The 19,018-nt window shown below is 44.4% G+C and overlaps 1 protein-coding gene across 2 annotated transcripts in view; it reads right to left on the bottom strand.

Moving 5' to 3' along the window:
* The window catches only part of TTC9 (tetratricopeptide repeat domain 9), a 41,800-nt gene extending 27,040 nt beyond the window's left edge, over window positions 1-14,760 (bottom strand). For both annotated transcript variants that reach the window (XR_010600625.1, XM_005305954.4), the window contains exon 1: window positions 14,173-14,760. Coding sequence is in view for 1 of the 2 variants with exons in the window: in XM_005305954.4 (XP_005306011.2) it covers window positions 14,173-14,464 (292 nt within the window). In the remaining variant the exon portion in view is untranslated. The remainder of the gene's footprint in view (window positions 1-14,172) is intronic.
* Between the last annotated feature and the right edge of the window lie 4,258 nt (window positions 14,761-19,018).

The following is a 19,018-nucleotide window of genomic DNA, read 5'->3' as shown; positions in this document are numbered from 1 at the left end:
TACGGTCAAACCAGGTATGATGCATTAGGGTTCAAACCAGACCAGTGAGGAATTGTCACCGTCTGCCCTGCCTCTCTGTGTGCCTGCAAGGCTATGCTGCTGTGACTCACAGCCTTGCAACAACAGTCAGCACAGATGGCATGCAAGTCACACTCTTGCTTCCATTACCCAGTTACTGGTTGCAGAATGACCCAACCCCAACCCTCCCCCCACATCCCAAATTTTTGCAAAACTGTCTCCCTGCAGTCTCCAGTCCTCTCCTGGAACACTCGGAGAAGTTATGAAGTTTGTTGTTCCTTTAAAGAGACAACCACATCAAAGTTCATTAATTTACTGGGGGTCTGACAAACTCTTTTTTTCAATCACAGCTCTGAATTGAACTGTGGCACCTTAGAGACTAACAAATTTAAGCTCTGAATTGGTTTAGATAAAAAGTAAAACAAGTTTATTTTAAAAAGGGACATAGAGTTAATAAAAGATAAAAAGGGTTACAAACAAACAAGTAAAAATTTGCTTCTAAAACTTATTTTCAACAAGTTACGATCTTTGCCTAAGCAGACTTCTCACCTAAACTCAGTTCCCAGAGACTTATCCGAGGGTTATTTGTTCAGAGAAGTTGGTGATGAATCAGATATAAAAATTCACAAAGCCCAGGAAGCACTGAAGTTCTCTGAGGGTCCAGGGTGCTGTCCAGCTGTAGATGACCTCAATCTTCTGTGACTCCATCACAGAATATAACATAACCTAAAAATTTGGCAGTGGCCTGATCCAAGGTGCACTTCTCTAGTTTGGCATACAGTTATATGCATCCACAGCCTCTCCAGGGTGGACCAGACATGAATGGTAGTGCTGCTCAGGGCGCTCAGAAAACACCAGTATATCATCAAGGCAGATAATCAGGAATTGATCCAGGATGTCCGTAAACACACCATTTAAGAAATAATGGAACGTTGTGGGGGCCCTGGTTAAGCCAAACGGTATTACTAGATATTCAAAGTGCCCATGTTGGGCACAAAAAGTGATCTTCCATTCATCCCAAGGCCTTATGCACACTAGATTGTGTACCCCCCGAAAATCTAGTTTAGTGAAGATCTTGGCAGTCCTCAGGTGGTCCAACAATTCCAGGATGAGGGGCAGAGGGTACCGGTTATGAATAGACACCTGGCTCAGTGTGCGATAGTCTATGCAGAGGTGTAATGACCCATCCTTTTTTCGCACAGCGAGGACTCTGAATGAAACACTATGAGGTTTTCCTGGATTTACGTGCATAGGACTCCAGCTCTGGTTCAGATATGGTGTATAACTGTTCACGGGGCACCTTTGCCCCGGTTGTAGGTCTATTGGACAGTCATAGTTCCTATGTGGGGATAGTGAATCTCTGTTTTTCCTTTCAAATATATCCATGTAGTCTCAGTATTTGTCAGGGAGGCTGGGGTTCTAGTCTAGATCCTCCCCCGTTCTGGTTAGCCCCCCCCCATCCAGGGTTTCGCTTTTGAGGGTCTTAACCAATCCGGGGACCAGAGTGCAGGTCACCTGGTGGGGGAGGTGTTGGTCAATTTGTTGAAGGCAAGCTTTCCAGCAAAATTTGCAGGGGACGCTAATGCTGCTCCGCTGCTGGGAGATACATGAGTCATGCCAAGAATTACCGGGAAGAATAGAGAGCGGATCACATCAAAACTTATTATTTCCTGGTGTCCTACCACTGTGGCAGATAAGGGGACAGTCTCTTGGGTCACTGGTCCTGGTGACAGGAATGACTCATCAATCGTCTCCACCAGATCTGGTGTGGGTTTTGGCCGGAAAGGGATCTGGAGGGTTTGGGCTGCCTTAGTGTCTATAAAGTTGGCAGCTGCCATGTTGTCTATCATTGACAGTTGCAGAGGAATCTGCCTTGCCTCCCTCAAGACCTGTAATCACTGCACCACCTGGAAATGCGGGGAGACCCCTTGGTTACCAGAACAGGTTCCATTCGAGAGTTAGGGAATGATTCCAGAACCTAGCACCCTGGTGTTGCCCAGGCTGCACTCTGGGCAACCGGAGCGAGTGAAGGACCCGCTGCCGAAGTGCCGCTAGGGCAAGAGCCTGGGCTGGTCTGTTTCCCAAGCTCTTTCGAGCTGGACAGGAGGCAAGGACATATCCTGGCCTCCCACAGAATGTGCCACTGACATTCTTTCTTCTCCGGGGTCATGCATCATGGATGGATTCAGGACTCGGTTCTACAGGCATTGACATAGCGGGCAGACGTGGGGGCATCTGGCTAATCCCTCTTTCCTTCTCCGGCTCTTGCAGCCAAGAGTTGATGCACAGTGTGAGATCAATAACGGCCTCTGGGCAGGTGGCATTTTCAGTGTGGGCTAACTCACCTTTTGCATCCTCACTGAGTCCCCACCGGAACTGTGTAGTTAGGCTACCTTATGCCGTTCAACATCATCTGCAAAGCACTGGAAGTGAGTGGTATAGGAGATGGCCGGCCCTTGCATCTCACGCAGCTTCCGGAGCGGACGTGATGCTGTGTCATAAAGATGGTTGGGAAGGCTGGCAGGAAGATGTCCTAGTTGAAGAGCACTAGGCTGTTCTGCTCCAACCTGGGGAAGACCAGTCACGTGATTCACCAGTCACCAGAAGGCTGACTACTAGCCCCATCTTTCTCTGGTGTGTGGGGAACATTCAGGGGTGGAGCAGGAAGAGCAGCCTGTATTGGTTCAGGAACCCCCAGTGTTCCTGATGGTCCCTGTCAACCCATTTGGGCCGTGGCACCACAGTAGCCCTGTTCAGGCAATAGGTGGTCTACTCAAGCATGTAGTATAGCTGCTTCTCTCTGTGAGCATGTTAGCTGCTCATATAGGGTCTGAGCTTCGGCAGTGAGCTGCATCCCTGGGCCTGTGACTGTTTGCACAGGGTCTATGTTTTGGTTGCAAACTGCAGGCTTGGGTCTGTAGCGTGAGGTTCTCCGCTTACAAATGGATGACTCGGTCCTGCAGGTCCCACAGCCTCAGGGAAACTGCTGATCAGTGGGCGGTCTGCCCCTTCCATCTTGTATGAGGGTTGAATGGAGGGGAGGGGAAGAGGCTGAAGAGGGTCTGAAAATAACTGTCTGAGCCGGGTCATGGGTGGCTTATGTGCATGAGTCAGTTACCAAGTTGTGGTCATGAGATGAGTAGTGGAGTTGGGGTTAAGCCAGGTCAGGATGCAAGGAAGTCAGTGTTGGGTGCCAAGCTGCAGACAGGAGCCAAGTAGCAAAGCTGGGGTCGAGCCAGGGTCCAGAGTTGGAATCTGGGGTTCAGAGCAAATCATGGTCTGGAGTGGAAGAAAGCAGGCAGTCTGCATCTTTGCTCAGACAGCTCTCTGTGATGGCTTCATGGTTTATATACCAGCATAGGCCAGTCAGTGGACTGCAGGGGGGAGCTGACACTCAAGCCCCAGTAGGCAGTACTTCTAGCTTCACATGATCCACCAGCAGAAACCTTGCCTGAGCTTCTGGTGGCAATGTGGAGATGTCAGTGATCCGAAATCCTGCTGGTCTTGGGTTCTAGTCCTGCAAGCTCTTTACAGCAGGGTGATGTGGTGAGAGGATGTAAGACTCTGGAATAGTCACCTAAGTGAGTTGAAACCAAATGCATAGGTAGCTGAGCTTCCATCTCTGTGATTGTTCTTCACCTGTGAAGTTATGAAATATCACCAAAGAGAACGAAGAAAATGACTAGCCAGGTAAACTTTTGGTATAGATGGCCTTCATGTTATAGGTGTGATGTTGCACTCCATATGATTTTATGAAAATATGCTAATGAGTGTGAATATAATTAACTGGAATATGTTTCATGTAAAAGGTTTCTTGTAAGGTATCATTACAAAGCTTATAATCTACTGAGTGTGTTCATCCTATTTGTATGAATGTATCATTCTTGTATCTGAAACTAGAAATATGAAATATAACTCTTAGCAGAGCCATAACTAGGTATTTTTGCGCCCAAGGCAAGAATATAAAATTGCACCCTCCCCCAGGGCCGGCTCTTCGGTGGCAATTCGGCGGCGGGTACCTCAGTTCCTCTCGGAGGGAAGGGCCTGTCGCCGAAGAATGAATGAAGCGGCGACTTTAGAGCCTGTGATTTTGGGGGGGGTCTAACTCATAATTTTTGACTGCTTGGGATGGTAATGTTGCTTCCAAGATGGTCTTTGGTTCCAGTCCAGTTCCAATCCAGAGAGGGACTCACAGGTTCAGAGAGGAGGGAGGTGCTGGATATCAGCAGTGGCCACTAGGGATCAGCATGTGTCTTGAGAATGCTGGGAGTTCAGGTTTGCAGGGCAGGATCAGGGGTGGCAGGTTTATAGAAATTTTGGTGGTGCCCAGAACACGCCCCACCCAAACGCCATCCCTACACCTGCCCAAGGCTCTGGGAGGGAGTTTGGGTGAGGGAGGAGGTCTGGGGTGCAGGCCCTAGGCTGGGACAGGGGATTGGGGTGCAGGCTCTGTGAGGGAGTTTGAGGATGGGAGGGGGTGTGGAGGGAAGCGGTGCAGGTTCTGGGAGGGAGTTTGGGGATAGGAGGGGTGCAGAGGGAAGGGGTGCAGGGGTGAGGGCTGAGTTGTGGCTGCAAATGAGGGGTTTGGAGTGGGGGGGCACAGGGCGAGAGTAGGGGTGAGGGCTCTGTCTGGGGCTGGGAATGTGAGGTTTGGGGTGTGGGAGGGGCTCAGGGCTGGGGCAGAGGGTTGGGGTGCCCGAGGCAAGTGCCTCACTCACCTCGCCCTTGTTATGGCACTGACTCTGAGGTCCTATTGTAATTATGCAAAGTGTGGGCAATTAATGGTGGTTTGGAATCTTGATGGCTCCCATTAACCAGGACAATTGACTGTAGTTGGCTCTGTTTATTTGCAAGCCTTCCTGTGAGTCAGGCCAGGAAGAATGAAGGCTTGGGGTCTCCCAGGACATGTGACCATGTCACCTGGTACTGGAATCCATCTTAAACCTGGTGCTTTTTCCTTTAGAAGGAGGGGTGGGGACCCAGAGAGACAAAAGATTCTCGTCTTGTGCCAAAGCTATAAAAGGGGGTAGAACAGAACAAAGGGGGCTGCAGTCATGAGAAATCCCCTAGCTACCACCTGAGCTAGAACTAACAAGGACTGCATCGGGGAAAGGATTGGGCCCAGATTAGGAAGAAGTCTAGTCTGTGAAAGAAGCTTATTGGAACATCTCTGAGGGTGAGATTTATATGTAATCAGTTTCTTAATGTATTAGGCTTAGACTTGCATGTTTTTGTTTTATTTTGCTTGGCAACTTACTTTGCTCTGTCTATTATTACTTGGAACCACTTAAATCTTACTTTTTATACTTAATAAAATCACTTTTTACTTATTAATTAACCCAGAGTAAGTAATCAATACCTGGGGGAGCAAACAGCTGTGCATATCTCTCTGAGTGTTAGAGAGGGCGGACAATTTATGAGTTTACCCTGTATAAGCTTTATACAGAGTAAAACGGATTTATTTGGGGTTTGAATCCCATTGGGTGATGGGTGTCTGGGTGCGAGAGACAGGAGCACTTCTTAAGCCATTTTCCGTTAAGGCTGCAGCTTTTGGGGGACGTGGTTCATACCTGGGTCTGTGTTTGCAGCAGGCTAGCATGTCTGGCTCAACAAGATAGGGTACTGAAGTCCCAAGCTGGCAGAGAAAACGGGCTCAGAGGTGGTCTCAGCACACAAAGTGACAGTCCCAAGGGGGGTTCTGTGACCCAATCCGTCACAATAGGCTTGCTTCATTTATAAAGTTCCTCCCTTTATTAGATTTCTTGTTTTCTAAACTCCATGCCACTGTTTAGAACAGTGGTCCCCAAAGCGTGGGGAGTGCAGAAGAACGTTCAGGGAGACATGGACCAGCCCCCAAAGGGGGCAGGAAGGGAGCACCACCCAGCCCCGCTCTGCCCCCAACTACACTCTGGCTCCGGCCCCATCCCCACCCCCAGCTGGGGCCCTGGCTTTGGCTTCTGGCCCAGTTCCCAGTCCCATCCCCAGGGGGACACGGACAGATTACATTATGGGGGAGGAAGGGTATAACACAAAAAGTTTGGGGACTCCTGGTTTAGAGTATGATAGCTCTGTTCAATGTATTCAATACATTATTACCACCAGCTGGCATGTTTTAGGGTGGATCAACTCACGTGTGAACGAAGAGGCTATTCGTAAAGGGAGGCTTTATTATATTTGGAGCACATTGTGTCAGGACAGTCAGGAGAAGTTTGGCACTCAGAGGTGTGATCGAAGCACAAGGCTAGGAGTCAGGATTTCCTGAGTTCTAAATGCACTTCAGTCACTTCCTTGCTGTGTAAGTCACTGAACCTCCCTGTGCCTTAGTTTCTCATCTCTACAATGGGGATAATACTTCCTGCCTCACAGAGGGCTTATGAGGAATAATTAGCTCATGAATGTTAAGTGCTCTGAAGATGGGAAGTGCTCAATGTTATTCAAGGGACAGCTCAGCTACTTTACAGAAGGACCTTGCTTTATGGGTTCCAGCACTATCAAAACCTTAGCATCCACATTTAAAACAAACAAGAACACAGTGTGCGGTTTAAAACAATTGTAACTTTTGTTTTTTATCATTGGTTATTGCTGCTGCTACCTCCTTTCCACATTATTATTCAGTTGCACATAAAAGAAGAAACTGGTAGGGTGGCAAAATTTGACCTCACCTTTTTAATTATACCTCATCTCACGCATCCTTTGCTCTTCCTCTCCTATCATTCTCCCTCATTAAGGCTGCATTTTAAGTGCAGAGCTTATTGGACTTGGGTGTAGAATCTTAACACAGTCCAGTCTGGTGTGATTCCAACCCCTGGCCCCACCCTACATAGGCTGTTTATTAGAATACGAGGACGTGCAAGAGTATTTGTTGTGACTCACTGGGGGACAATTGCTGGAGGAAATTCCTGAACCGAATTTCAGAGGAGGATATGGTGACACTGACAGGAAAAGCTATTGTGAATCCCTTTCATTAAATATATCAGTGCACATCTCAAAGCAGGTGAGCAATCAACAAATCTTGAGCAGAAAAGTTGATTACTGCCCAGTGGTTTTGGTTGGACCTTCTGATTCTTGACATCCCCTGCTTGACTTTATTTTGAAAGTTTCATGCTGCTGCCTTACCACTAAATCTGCCTGCCCATTCCTCAGACACCAGCTAGCTGGGTTAACTTCTCCAGAGGGGAGTTGGACAGGATGTCCTGTGCATGCAGAACAAATGCAGCACATCACAGGCAGTTGGGCTGCTGTACAGTGAATAAGTGGCACATCAGCATTAATAGGCTTCTCTAAAAGATAAAAACAACTTGGGATGGGGGTGTCACTTTGGCTTGTAAAAGAATCTCCATTTTCAAATGCATTTTTGGGAGCCAAAGAATACACACACTACTATGCACAGGTGTCTTTCCTTTCCTAAGCTATCAGTGACAGGTACTCTATTAGAAAGTTAGCAAGGGGCCAGAGAGCAGCTTACCTCCATCCAGATTTGGAGGAACTTTCATCCCATCCTTTTCGTGCATATGTAACTCCATCTGCCTGAACAGGGATCTCCCTGCCACCCCAAACAAAATCGCAGAAGTATTTTACAGTAATGGCTCACAACATTGCCTCTCCCAAGATTGATATTACAGTGTTTGAGACCATCATCTAAATACATCCAACACTCACCCAAGCAACATCCACTCCCTGCCTGTCTGCACCTATAACACCTTGGGCTGTGATCATATCATACCCTATAAATCAGAGGTTCTCAGATTCTATCATCATGTGGCCCAAAAGAGTTAACATCAGGCAACTAGCCAAGTCGTCTTTGATCATCAGCTAGGACATTGGTGATCTACAGACCACAGTTATAATCTAAACAGGGTTGGGTCTGCTCACCATTCAGAAGGGACTCCTTCCAAGGAAAACTGAGGAAGTGATAGTGGTGTTTGAGCTACTAGCTCACTGCCATCCAACAGCCAAATTCTGCCACCCCTATTCATGATGAACAATAACTTCCTCGCTGATTAGTGTTTTTTTTTTTATTTCAGTGGGACTCCTTCCAGAGCAACGTACTACTCATGATGAATACAAGTGGCAGAATCCAGCCTTACATCATCAACAAGCCAATACCCCAGTGTAGTGCTAGGGGGTTGCTATACTGCCAGAGGTGCCATCTTTTGGATTGGATAAAAAGGGAGGATCTGACGCATTCACAGTTATAAAAAACCACATGGCACTTTTTGCAAGAGTAGGGATGCTACTGGCTAAATTGTATCTTGGATCATTACATTTGTAATACTTTGCAGCTATATAGTGCCTTCCAGTTGAGGATCCTAAACTGCTTTACCAACATTTTAATTAAGATATAAACCCTTATAATAAATTTAATTCATGTAATTAATTAAGCCTCCCAATACCTCTAAGAGATAGCAAGTAGTAGTATCTTCATTTTACAGATGGGAAACTGAGGTTTAAGGAAGTGAAGTGATTTATTAAAGATGAAATAGCCAGCTAGTATCAGAGCCAGGCATAAAATCCAGATCTCCTGACTCCCAGCACCATGCCTAATCTACATGGCTATCGCCTGTCTCAACTGGAGAAGTTCTCTTTCCCCTGCCATGGCTGGATTGCAGTGTTTCTCCCATGCGGCCACAGCCTCCTGGACAGGCGGGGAGGGGAGGAGCAGTAACTCCTCCCCCGGGGCTGCCAGCAGGGGTTGGGCCCAGCCCTCCTCTGGAGCCACAAATGCCAGAGGAGCAGACAGCTGGTGTGAGTTCCCCACCTTCCCAGGGGTAGTGGGGCTCAGGCTTCTAGCTTCAGCCCTGGGGTGGCAGGTGCCAGGCTCTGGCTACAGAGCTTCGGGCTCCAATCCTGGGCTCACCCGTCACCCCCATCACCCATGGCCCCCACTGCTTCCCTACCCACCTCTCTATCCATGGCTTAATTCTCGCTTGCCAGGGCTGTGTAAGTCTGCTGTGAAAAACAATATTTGTATGTTTGTTAATATCACTTTTCACTGCCTCCCAGTTAGCTAGCAAGTCTGCTGTGAAAAGTGATGCATACAAATAGTAGTTTTCACAGCAGCAGCCTTACTAACTAGCAAGTCTAAAAAAAAAAAAGTCAAAAAAGCAAAAGAAACAACAAAATACAAGAATGTGCAAAGCACGTTATTTTGTTTCTATTCTGTGTAGGTCCAGTAAAGAACAGACAAAACTGTACATTATTTTTATTATTGAATCTGCAAAAAAATCATACATAAATAAATTACAATGATTTGGACACGTTTGTGCACATATTTGTTTTTCCTAAAGTATTTTAGGAAAAACTGTCAAAGCAGCCACCAGCAAGAGTTGGTGGACGCACTCTAAGGCCACCAAAAATGTCTTGTGAGAACTCCTGGTCTAGGGCGTCTGCTATCGTAAGCAAACACTTGTCAGTTTCCCTATCATTGTTTCACACTCATTCATAACAAACATTAAAAATTATGCTACTCTTAGCATGTTGCAGTGTTCGGAAGGACTAAGACCTGTTCACCCCTCTTGAGGAGAAACAGCCCTTTTCACCATTGAAAACTGTGCAGTGTTGCTGGCACAGAATAGCTATTACCTTCTACCTCAGAGGTGGTTCAATTTACGGTGTGTGAGTGATCCCCGTTTGTATGTGGTTCATAAAGCACTTAAGAGCCTTCTAGATAAAAGGTATAGTATAAATGGAAGGGACAGTCATTAATGTATTAATGACATTTGGTGAGTTCAAATTTGCTGCATGCATTCCTCGTACATTTATTTTATTTTTTTAAATAACCTTTTACTCAGGAAAGCTCAGCTCTAGTGCAGCATCAGGATTTCCCTGATGCTTCTGTTCTTTACTCTATTTTCATTTGGGCTGATTGAGGCAAAGAAGAGGTCAAGTGACTTGCTCAAGGTTGCAGACTGTCAATGAGTCATAATTAAATGTTTTCTTAAAGCTATGTTTGCCTTGTAATCATATGTTTATTCTACAGGGCTTTATGTTGTTGGTAGAATTTTTTTCTATCCTAGCAATTTCAAGGAACTTAAACTATGCTGCTGCTCTTGTTTTTGGTGAAATTGATCAGTAAGATTCATGATAAAAGGAGGTTTTTTGGCAGGCCTCTATAAAGCATTGCAACACTAAACTTCACAAATGTGATGAGTCCTTTTAAGGCCATCATACTGTTGTATCTTAAAAACCATAGTATTGCTAGTAGCTTAGTGCAAGAGATATTAGCAGTATTGCCAACTCCACACATTCAAAAATCATGAGGTTTCCCCTGCCCCAAATCATGAGATTGGAGTTTTTTAAATCTTTGACTTTTAGGGCAAATTTATTATTTTTATATTTATCATCTGGTTTTTGAGCCTTTAAGGTTAATGTTTTCCAGCTTTCTCCCCACTACCCCCAACGAGACTTAGAGACTTTAAAAAAAAGAAAGAGAGAGTAATTGGATTGCATGACTCTCTAGGTGCTTGGGCTTAAGAAAACCACCAAATAGTGTAAGACACAATAAAACTGAGAGAGTTGGGAATATTGTATTACCGTGAATACTTACCCTAGCCTATGTGCTTCCCTGACTGGTACAGTCTCCCAAAAGTACAATATACAATGTAATGCATCCCTGAAACGGGAGAATGTAACGGGCACATGAAAAATGACATTGCAAAAGCAAAGAAGGACTTGAAAAATGCTAAGCTTAGTGGAGAGATTGAAAGCACTAAAAAACCTGATAATAAGGACACTCAGGTGATAACCCTGAATTATACCAACAAAACTGCCTTACTCAGAATTGGTGCATACTCCTCTTAGGTGTATATTGCTAGCATAGCCCAAGCACTATGCAGATATTTATTTATTCTAAGTTTTTTTTTAAAAAATACAGTTCTAGTGCTCAGAAGCATAGTATCCTGTACCACCTCCTTACTTCCCCATACCAAATATACTGATTTCTGCCCTAATGGTATGTATTGTGTTGATGTCTCCTTACTAGAGCCCTCTGGGTAAATAATTCAGTGGCTTCTGTTGGACCTCAATGTTATATGAGAAAGTCCTACTGCTACACCTCTTGCTGTTTTCAACAGAGATTCTTTTAGTAACACATCCTAATTCTTATGGCAGTTCAGGACCAGTTCCCCTTTACCTCACTCCTTTTCCTTTTGGACACCAGTTCAAAGAGAATCCTGTTAGAATTTGACCTCTAGAACTAGACTTGTAGTAGCGACACTGCAGTTTTCTGAGTGGAGACTCTCCACTTTAATATGTTGTGTATTTTTTCAATGTTTACATTTTAAGACATTACATTGGGCAAATGTGAAATCATACACTTTGGAGCCAAATTCTGCTCTCTGTTACATACGTGCAATCCCACTGAAAACACGAGTATAACAATTGTCCAAGTGTAACAGAGTAGAATTTGTCCTACTGTGGTGTCTTCACAAGGGAAACACTGCAGATGATTCTGGGGTTAATTATGCTCTTCTTATGTGTTGAAACAATTTAAAGCTAAGTAAAATTTGTTTAAATCTAGGTTAACCCGTAAGCACATGTTCTCCTGTCTGATTGTATTAAAATCTCAAACAGTGGCAATCAGCAATGGTAAAAAAAAAACAAAAAAAAACCCCAAACCAAACCAGAAACAATAAATAAATGAAATGGGACTATTATTATGTCAGCAGAAATGGGATTGTAAACATTTCCAGCAAGGGCAATTTGTATACTCAGCAGAAATATTAACAAAAAGCAAACATCTGTCTCTTCCAAACCCATTCACTTTCTAGATACATGCCTAGTTTATATCTCAGGACTGAGAGTGAAGATATTTCTTGTTAGAAATGTTTTAAGACTAGGAACATATAAAACTGTATTAAGCTATTAGTGGTATTATGGGTTCTTTACAGAACACTGTCAATCTAAACAAGACTTACAAACAGAGTAAGAGGTTTGATTTGAACAAACATCCATGAACAGATTTTTTTTAAAGAGACAGAATTACACTTAAGTAATTACAATATTATAGTGACACCTTTTCTCTCCCCATATGCGATTTAAATAATAATTGAAGGAACCTAATAGATCCAATTAGAAAATGTGTTCTAAAAGGGGCCTAAATTCTGCCCTCAGTTACATTCAAACAACCCCATTGATTTCAGTGTATGTGCAGGAGTGTAAGTGAGGGTAGAAAATTAATCAATTTTATTCCCCCATTTTTTCAGCACTGCACAACACAACAAGAAGCAAAGCTAACCAGCTCTGCCTAGACAAGCCAAGTGCAAAGTGAAGGTAATAGCTGATATGCTAATGTCCTGGCTGTGGCCAAATTTTTGCCAAGGTAATGAGGAAACATCATTTTGGAAAGGAGTAGGATTTAGAGGGAAAGAGGGGACTATCTAAAATTGTGCTTTTTTATTAACTCTCTCCCATGTACACGCAAACAAGTTTTTTTGGTTTTGGAGGTTCCTAGTAAGAATAAAAAAATAAGGTTTTTGATATTAAAATAGCCTCTGATCTTGCAGTCCTTCCCCAGGCAAAGCTCCTGTTAAAGTCAACCCAAGTTCTGTCTGAGTAAGGACTGCAGGATCAAACTATAAAGTAGTTTAACCCCTCCATAGAGTATTCATTCAAAGCAGATGGGAGGAAGCCAAGTCAAATGCAATGATGATCAAGCATCTATTGGCTAGTGTGGCAACTAGCATCTAGCTAGAACTACATTTTCTTTTAACTTTTATAGCTAAGAGATTTTTTTATATATCTAGTATCATTTGTGGTTGTCAAAATGATTTCCAGATGTTTCCTTTCTTACACCAGAGGTTGTAGGACAACTCTGCCCCCCCCCCCCCCCATTGTAAATTACAGGCAAGCTATGGTAAAAGGATTGAAGGCAATCTCAGGCTGAAGAAGAGACTGCTGTATAATCTTAGAGAATTCCTGAATTTTACTTTTTATGTATCTGAGCACTCTATACAAACATCACTCTGTTACCTCTCTATCTCCCAGGGGTTATGAGGGATTAGTTATATCTTTAAACAGCTGTAAAAACATTAAAGTGCTTGTGTGCACGTGTTTAGTAGTAGTAGTAGTAGTAAGAATGCAGATGAACCCTAAAAAGAGGTGAGATTTTGATATGTGTTCTCTATATTTGCCAAGGAAGGACTGGCAGAATGCTACACAACTCCCAAATAGAACAGCAAAAATACTTCTCTCAAACATATGAAAATAATATTTCATACACACAAAAGGAATCACTGAGGGTACAATATATAGGGCCTTATTTTGCAGAGTGGACTATGTAATTCCTGGTTAATAATAAGAAATGGTGAGGAGGGGAAGGAGAAGGAACAAGACTATAAAGCAGACCCTAAGAAATGCCAAAGGCCCTTTGTTTTTGTTTAATATTTCCTGGAAATTCCAGTGTTTATTACAAAAAATTTAAAATGGGTGAAAATCATTACAAAAAATTAACTGTACTGTTTTCTGGGTAAATAGAGGGGTTAATATGGGAGATAGGAGAGTAGAAAAAAGCACCAAATAAAGACAAGTAAGAGTATTTAATGTAAAAGTAGTTTAAGGCTGTGGTGTAGTGTATGAAAAGTACATTAACAGCACCTACACATATGCCCACACATGCCTGTGCGTGTATCTTCTACAACACTGCCTCACTTTAAACAGCCTCCCATTTACACTTAGACTAATTTATTAACAGAAACACTCTTCCTAATATAACGTATTGGGTTTTCTTAACAGAACCAGTATTTTCACTTATTGGAGGGGTCCAAAATTCGGGTAAAATGGTTAAAACCCGAGCAGCAGCAGTTGTAAACCCCGAGAATTTTTCAGCAAAAAATGGGTAAAAACAGCAAAGGAAGGAGGGCCTTAGAGCTCCCTGACCCAATACTGCTGCTCTGCTGTAGTGCTCCTGGTGTGAGGGGCATGAAAGACGGGGGAGCGGGGGAGGCACAGAAATCTTGTCATTGCGCCCTTGCTTTGCAAGCGGCGCTGGAAAGTCAGGCTAAAGCCCCAGCAGGGGCATGATCAGACACCCCCCACCCCTGCACAAAGTTATTTATGGGCTGGGGGGCAGGGTGCGAGGATCCCTGGGGCCAGCTCCCCCGGACACAGAGCAGAGGGGAACACAAGCCCCTGACAGCGCGCCCAGCCCCCGCTGACCTGCCAGGCTGTTGTAACAATCGATCTCGATGCTCTCCGCGCTCTGGCTCTGCTCCGCGGTGAGCTGGACCCCCGGGCTGGCGGCGCAGCTGGCGGAGGAGCTGGGCTCCGGCGGGGCCGGCGGCGGCAGCCCCTTCAGCTCCAGCAGCGCCCGGTGGTACTTGCCGATGGCCTCGCGGAATTTTTTGTCCTTGTAGCACTGCGCCCCTTGGCTCTTGAACTCCAGGGCTCGCTGGAGGAGCTCGCCGGGCTCCGCACCAGCCTGGGCTGCAGCGGGGCTCTGCCGCTCCATCCCCGCCGCCCCCGCACTCCGCCGCCGCCGGGCGGGAAATGGGCTTCAAGCCTCTGAGCAGCCGAAAGCCCCAGCGCCGCGCTGCGCTGCGCCGCCTCCCGCTGCCGGGCGCCGCTCCCCCGCCCGCGCCCTGCGGGCCGGCTGGTGCTGCCGCCTCCCCCGCGCACCGGGAGAGCGAGCGCCGGCTAACCCGGAAGGAGCCCGCACCCCGCAGCCGAGAAGGATGGCGACAGGGGGTCCGGAGCAGCAGGGGGGAGGCTACGGCCTGGCGCCCCCATTAAAAAAAATCAGACAAAAAGCCACCTTGTTGCTTTCTACAGCCAGGCTCTTAAAGGCGCAAGCTCCAATTTCCTGGCCCTCCCGCGCGGGGGCGCTAATTTTACTGGAGGGTCTCACACTCGGTAGCTCCTGCAGGTCAAGTGCTCGACACCCTCTAGGGCCTCCCGGTATTCTGCCATTTCTCTCCCCTCCAAAGCTGCCTGTGTGCCCCCTTCCCTCCTCCCATTCCAGGGACTTATGCCAAGCGCTCTGTGTTCCCCCCGTTCCTATTTTCCCCTCCCCATTTCCACTTTCTCCTCTCCGTCCCAAAGACCCCGTTTTCCCCTCCCCACCTCCACTCCCCCCACTGGGTCCCTGCTTTCCCTCCCTCATTCCCTTGGGATTCCCTGCTTTGCCCTGCACACACCCACTCCAAGTCTCTACTTTGCCCCATCACCAAGTCCACTGGCTCCCATTATGCTTAGACCATTTCAGGACATTTTGGAATTGTTTGGATGTGGCATGTCAAAATTATTGCATTAGATAAATAGAGAAATGCCACTGAGCTGAGTCAAGTATCAGAGGGGTAGCCGTGTTAGTCTGGATCTGTAAAAAGCAACAGAGAGTCCTGTGGCACCTTTAAGACTGTTAGGACTCTGTTGCTTTTTACTGAGCTGAGTGTTAGAACTCCTTTTGCTCAGTCAGATTTGGTGTTTGCATGATGTATCACGTAGAAATGAGACAGTGTGTGTGTGTAATTCAGTATTGCTAACCCTAGGCATTCAAAAATCACAGTACTCCCCTTGAAACATCTTCAAAGGGCCTGACTTGCAGAGGCAGGTGTTCAGCACTTTCTGTTGTCTCAAATTAGGCACCCCATAATTAAAAATACTCTCTGATTTAGAAATCAGAGGTGGAGGACCTGTTTTTGTGTAACTTGGAAACTGGAGATGGACAGTGTGTGTCTTAATCATAGAAGTCAGAGGTGAAATGTGTGTGTGAAAAAACCCAAATTAAGGATGGAAAATTCCTAAAGAGTCACATTTAGCCATCCAGTGGCAATACTGTCCAATGTCAATTCAAATTACTCGCGTAATCTCTTTTTAGATACATTTGATTGTAGTTTGATTTAAACCAAACCAGTGTATGCCACTGAATTTAGAATATTTACTTTGCTGGGGAAAGGAGAAAATAGTCCTAGCATGTCAACCACACTTTCTTTGCAATAGGTGTTGAACACATTGGACACGGTCCACACCAGCAAGATAGCCATTTCCAACAATGCTCGAGGGAAGAAAGGCTGTGTAGGACACACTTTGTCAAACACAGCAGGATTTACTAGTATAGGAAAAGCTAGATGGAAAAGAACAGAAGAGCTGCGATACTGGATCAGACCAAAGTCCATCTAGCCCAGTATCTTGTCTTTCGACAGTGGCCAGTGCCAGGTGCCCCCGAGGGAATGAACAGAACAGGCAATTATCAAGAGATCAATCCCCTGTCATCACCCATTCCCAGCTTCTGGCAAACAGAGGCTAGGGACATCATCCCTGCTCATCCTGGCTAATAGCCATTGATGCACCTATCTTCCATGAATCTAACTAGCTCCCTTTTGAACCCCATTATAGTATTGGCCTTCACAACACCCTCTGGCAAGGAGTTCCAGAGGTTGACAGTGCATTGCATGAAAAAATACTTTCTTGTGTTTGTTTTAAACCTGTTGCATATTAATTTCATTTGGTGACCCCTAGTTCTTGTGTTATGAGAAGGAGTAAATAACACTTCCTTCCTTACTTTCTCCACACCAGTCATGATTTTATAGACCTCAATCATATCATCCCTTACTCGTCTCTTTTCCAAGGTGAAAAGTCCCAGTCTCATTAATCGCTCCTTATATGGAAGCCATTCCATACCACTAATCATTTTTGTTGCCCTTTTCTGAACATTTTCCAATTCCAATATATCTTTTTTGAGATGGTGCAACCACATCTGCACGCAGTATTTAAGATGTGGATTTATATAGGGGCAATATGATATTTTCTGTCTTATTATCTATCCCTTTCTTAATGATTCCCAACATTCTGTTTGCTTTTTTGACTGCCGCTGCACATTGAATGGATGTTTTCAGAGAACTATCCACAATGACTCCAAGATCTCTTTCTTGAGTGGTAACAGCTAATTTAGACCCCGTCATTTTATATGTATAGTTGGGATTATGTTTTCCAATGTGCATTACTTTGCATTTATCAACATTGAATTTCATCTGTCATTTTGTTGCCCCATCACCCAGTTTTGAGAGATTCTTTTGCAGCTCTTCGCGGTCTGCCTGGGACTTAACTATCTTGAGTAGTTTTGTATCATCTGCAAATTTTGCCACCTCACTGTTTACCCCTTTTCCCAGATCATTTATGAATATGTTGACTAGGACTGTTCCCAGTACAGATCCCTGGGGGACACCACTATTTACCTCTCTCCATTCTGAAAACTGACCATTTATTCCTTTCCTTTGTTTCCTATCTTTTAACCAGTTACCAATCCATGAGAGTACCTTCTCTCTTATTCAATAACAGCTTACTTTGCTTAAGAGCCTTTGGTGAGGGACCTTGTCAAAGGCTTTCTGAAAATCTAAGTACACTGTATCCACCAGATCCCTCTTGTCCAAATGCTTGTTGACCCCCTCAAAGAATTCTAGTAGATTGATGAGGCATGATTTCCCTTTACAAAAAACGGGTTGACTCTTCCTCAACAAATTATGCTCATCTATGTGTCTGACAATTTTGTTCTTTACTATAGTTTCAACCAGTTTGCCAGGAAAGGAGGATAAAGTGGAAGGGAAGACCCTAGAAACATTTAAAATATATCAATTCAAGACACTAGCATGTCAGCATTCGTAACATTATCAATGTTTGTATCCCAGTAGGGTAGATCAATTATGCTCAACAGTTATTCTGTATAACAACCAAAATAACAACCATACGTCCTCTAAGTCCCCCAGTTTGTTGGGTTTTTTATAAGCCACTCTCCCCAGAGGCACGAGCTTGGATAGACTACAGCTCTGTCCATGGAGCTATTAATGCTTTACAGAATTGTGATACCATGTTTCTTAACATTAAAGTAGCCTGTAGGCATCAGCTCTTTGCTGATCCTGTGAATCTGAATGATTTAGGTATTTCTTCTGATGTCTGAGGTTTGTCTCATAAAGGACCCCATTTCCTTTAGAAATGTTCATAGAGAGGTGGCTGCTGTCAAGGCTGGTCCAAAAGAAGCTAGTGGCATGGCCACAGATCGTGCCAAAACCGGGGCTTCTGGGTAAGATCTGTAAAAGATCTGAAGGATGTCTCTTCCACAGCCATGACCCCTACAAGAAAATATGAGTTATCTCAGAGTATTGCCTCAGCATGCAATAGAGATTTACATTTTTGATTTCTACCAGATTGGTCCATATTCTCCTAATATCATAAATTGCTGATCAGTACAATATGGAGCCCACTATATCTGGCAAGAGAAGCGTCTGAATGATTTTCCATTCTATGGGCACCTTAGGCTGGATAGGATGCAATACCATATGCCTCAATGTGAAAGCTTCCTAATACGCCTCTGGGCTAGAGACACTAAATCTGCTATTAGATATGTGTAGGACAATTTAGCAAAGGACAATATTCCTTTGCTAAATTGTCCTACACACAGCTAAATATGCTGTTGATTTTTAGTAAAATATTTAGGGAAGATAAAATGTGAAATATACAAGGCCCTTCGTTTTCAGTTTTTATGGATTTTTACTGAAAAATTCCTGAGTTTTACAAAAGCTATAATTTGCAAGTGATTTGCAAGTGAATTTTGGACTAGTCAAATACATGAAAATACTGATTATGTTAAGACAATCCAATACATAATATTAATTAGTTTCAATGTTAATAAGAGGCAGTCTGTTAAAGTAAGGCAATGTATGGAATATACACACACATGCATCCACCTGCATATGTGTACTTACCGTTAAGGTACAGTTCATTAGATAAACCACAGCAGTAAACTGTTTTTACTTTCAATATTCTTACTTTTCTCTATTTGTTGCTTTTTTCTGTCCTCCCATCCCCCAGTATTAACCTTGATATTTACCCAGAAAACTGTGAAGTTAACTTTTTGCATTGGTTTTCACCTGTTTTCAAATTTTTGCAATAAACACTGAAAAGTTCCCAGGAAATTTGAAATAAAATAAAACCTGAAAACAAAGGGCCTTGAGAAATGTTGGGTGTAGAAACACTATGGCAAAACATTAATGTTAAAGACCGTGTATATGGC

This window comes from Chrysemys picta, chromosome 4 (assembly GCF_011386835.1).
Source record: "Chrysemys picta bellii isolate R12L10 chromosome 4, ASM1138683v2, whole genome shotgun sequence".
NCBI classification, from domain to species: Eukaryota; Metazoa; Chordata; order Testudines; family Emydidae; genus Chrysemys; species Chrysemys picta.
This window is presented reverse-complemented; position numbering and strand designations above follow the sequence as displayed.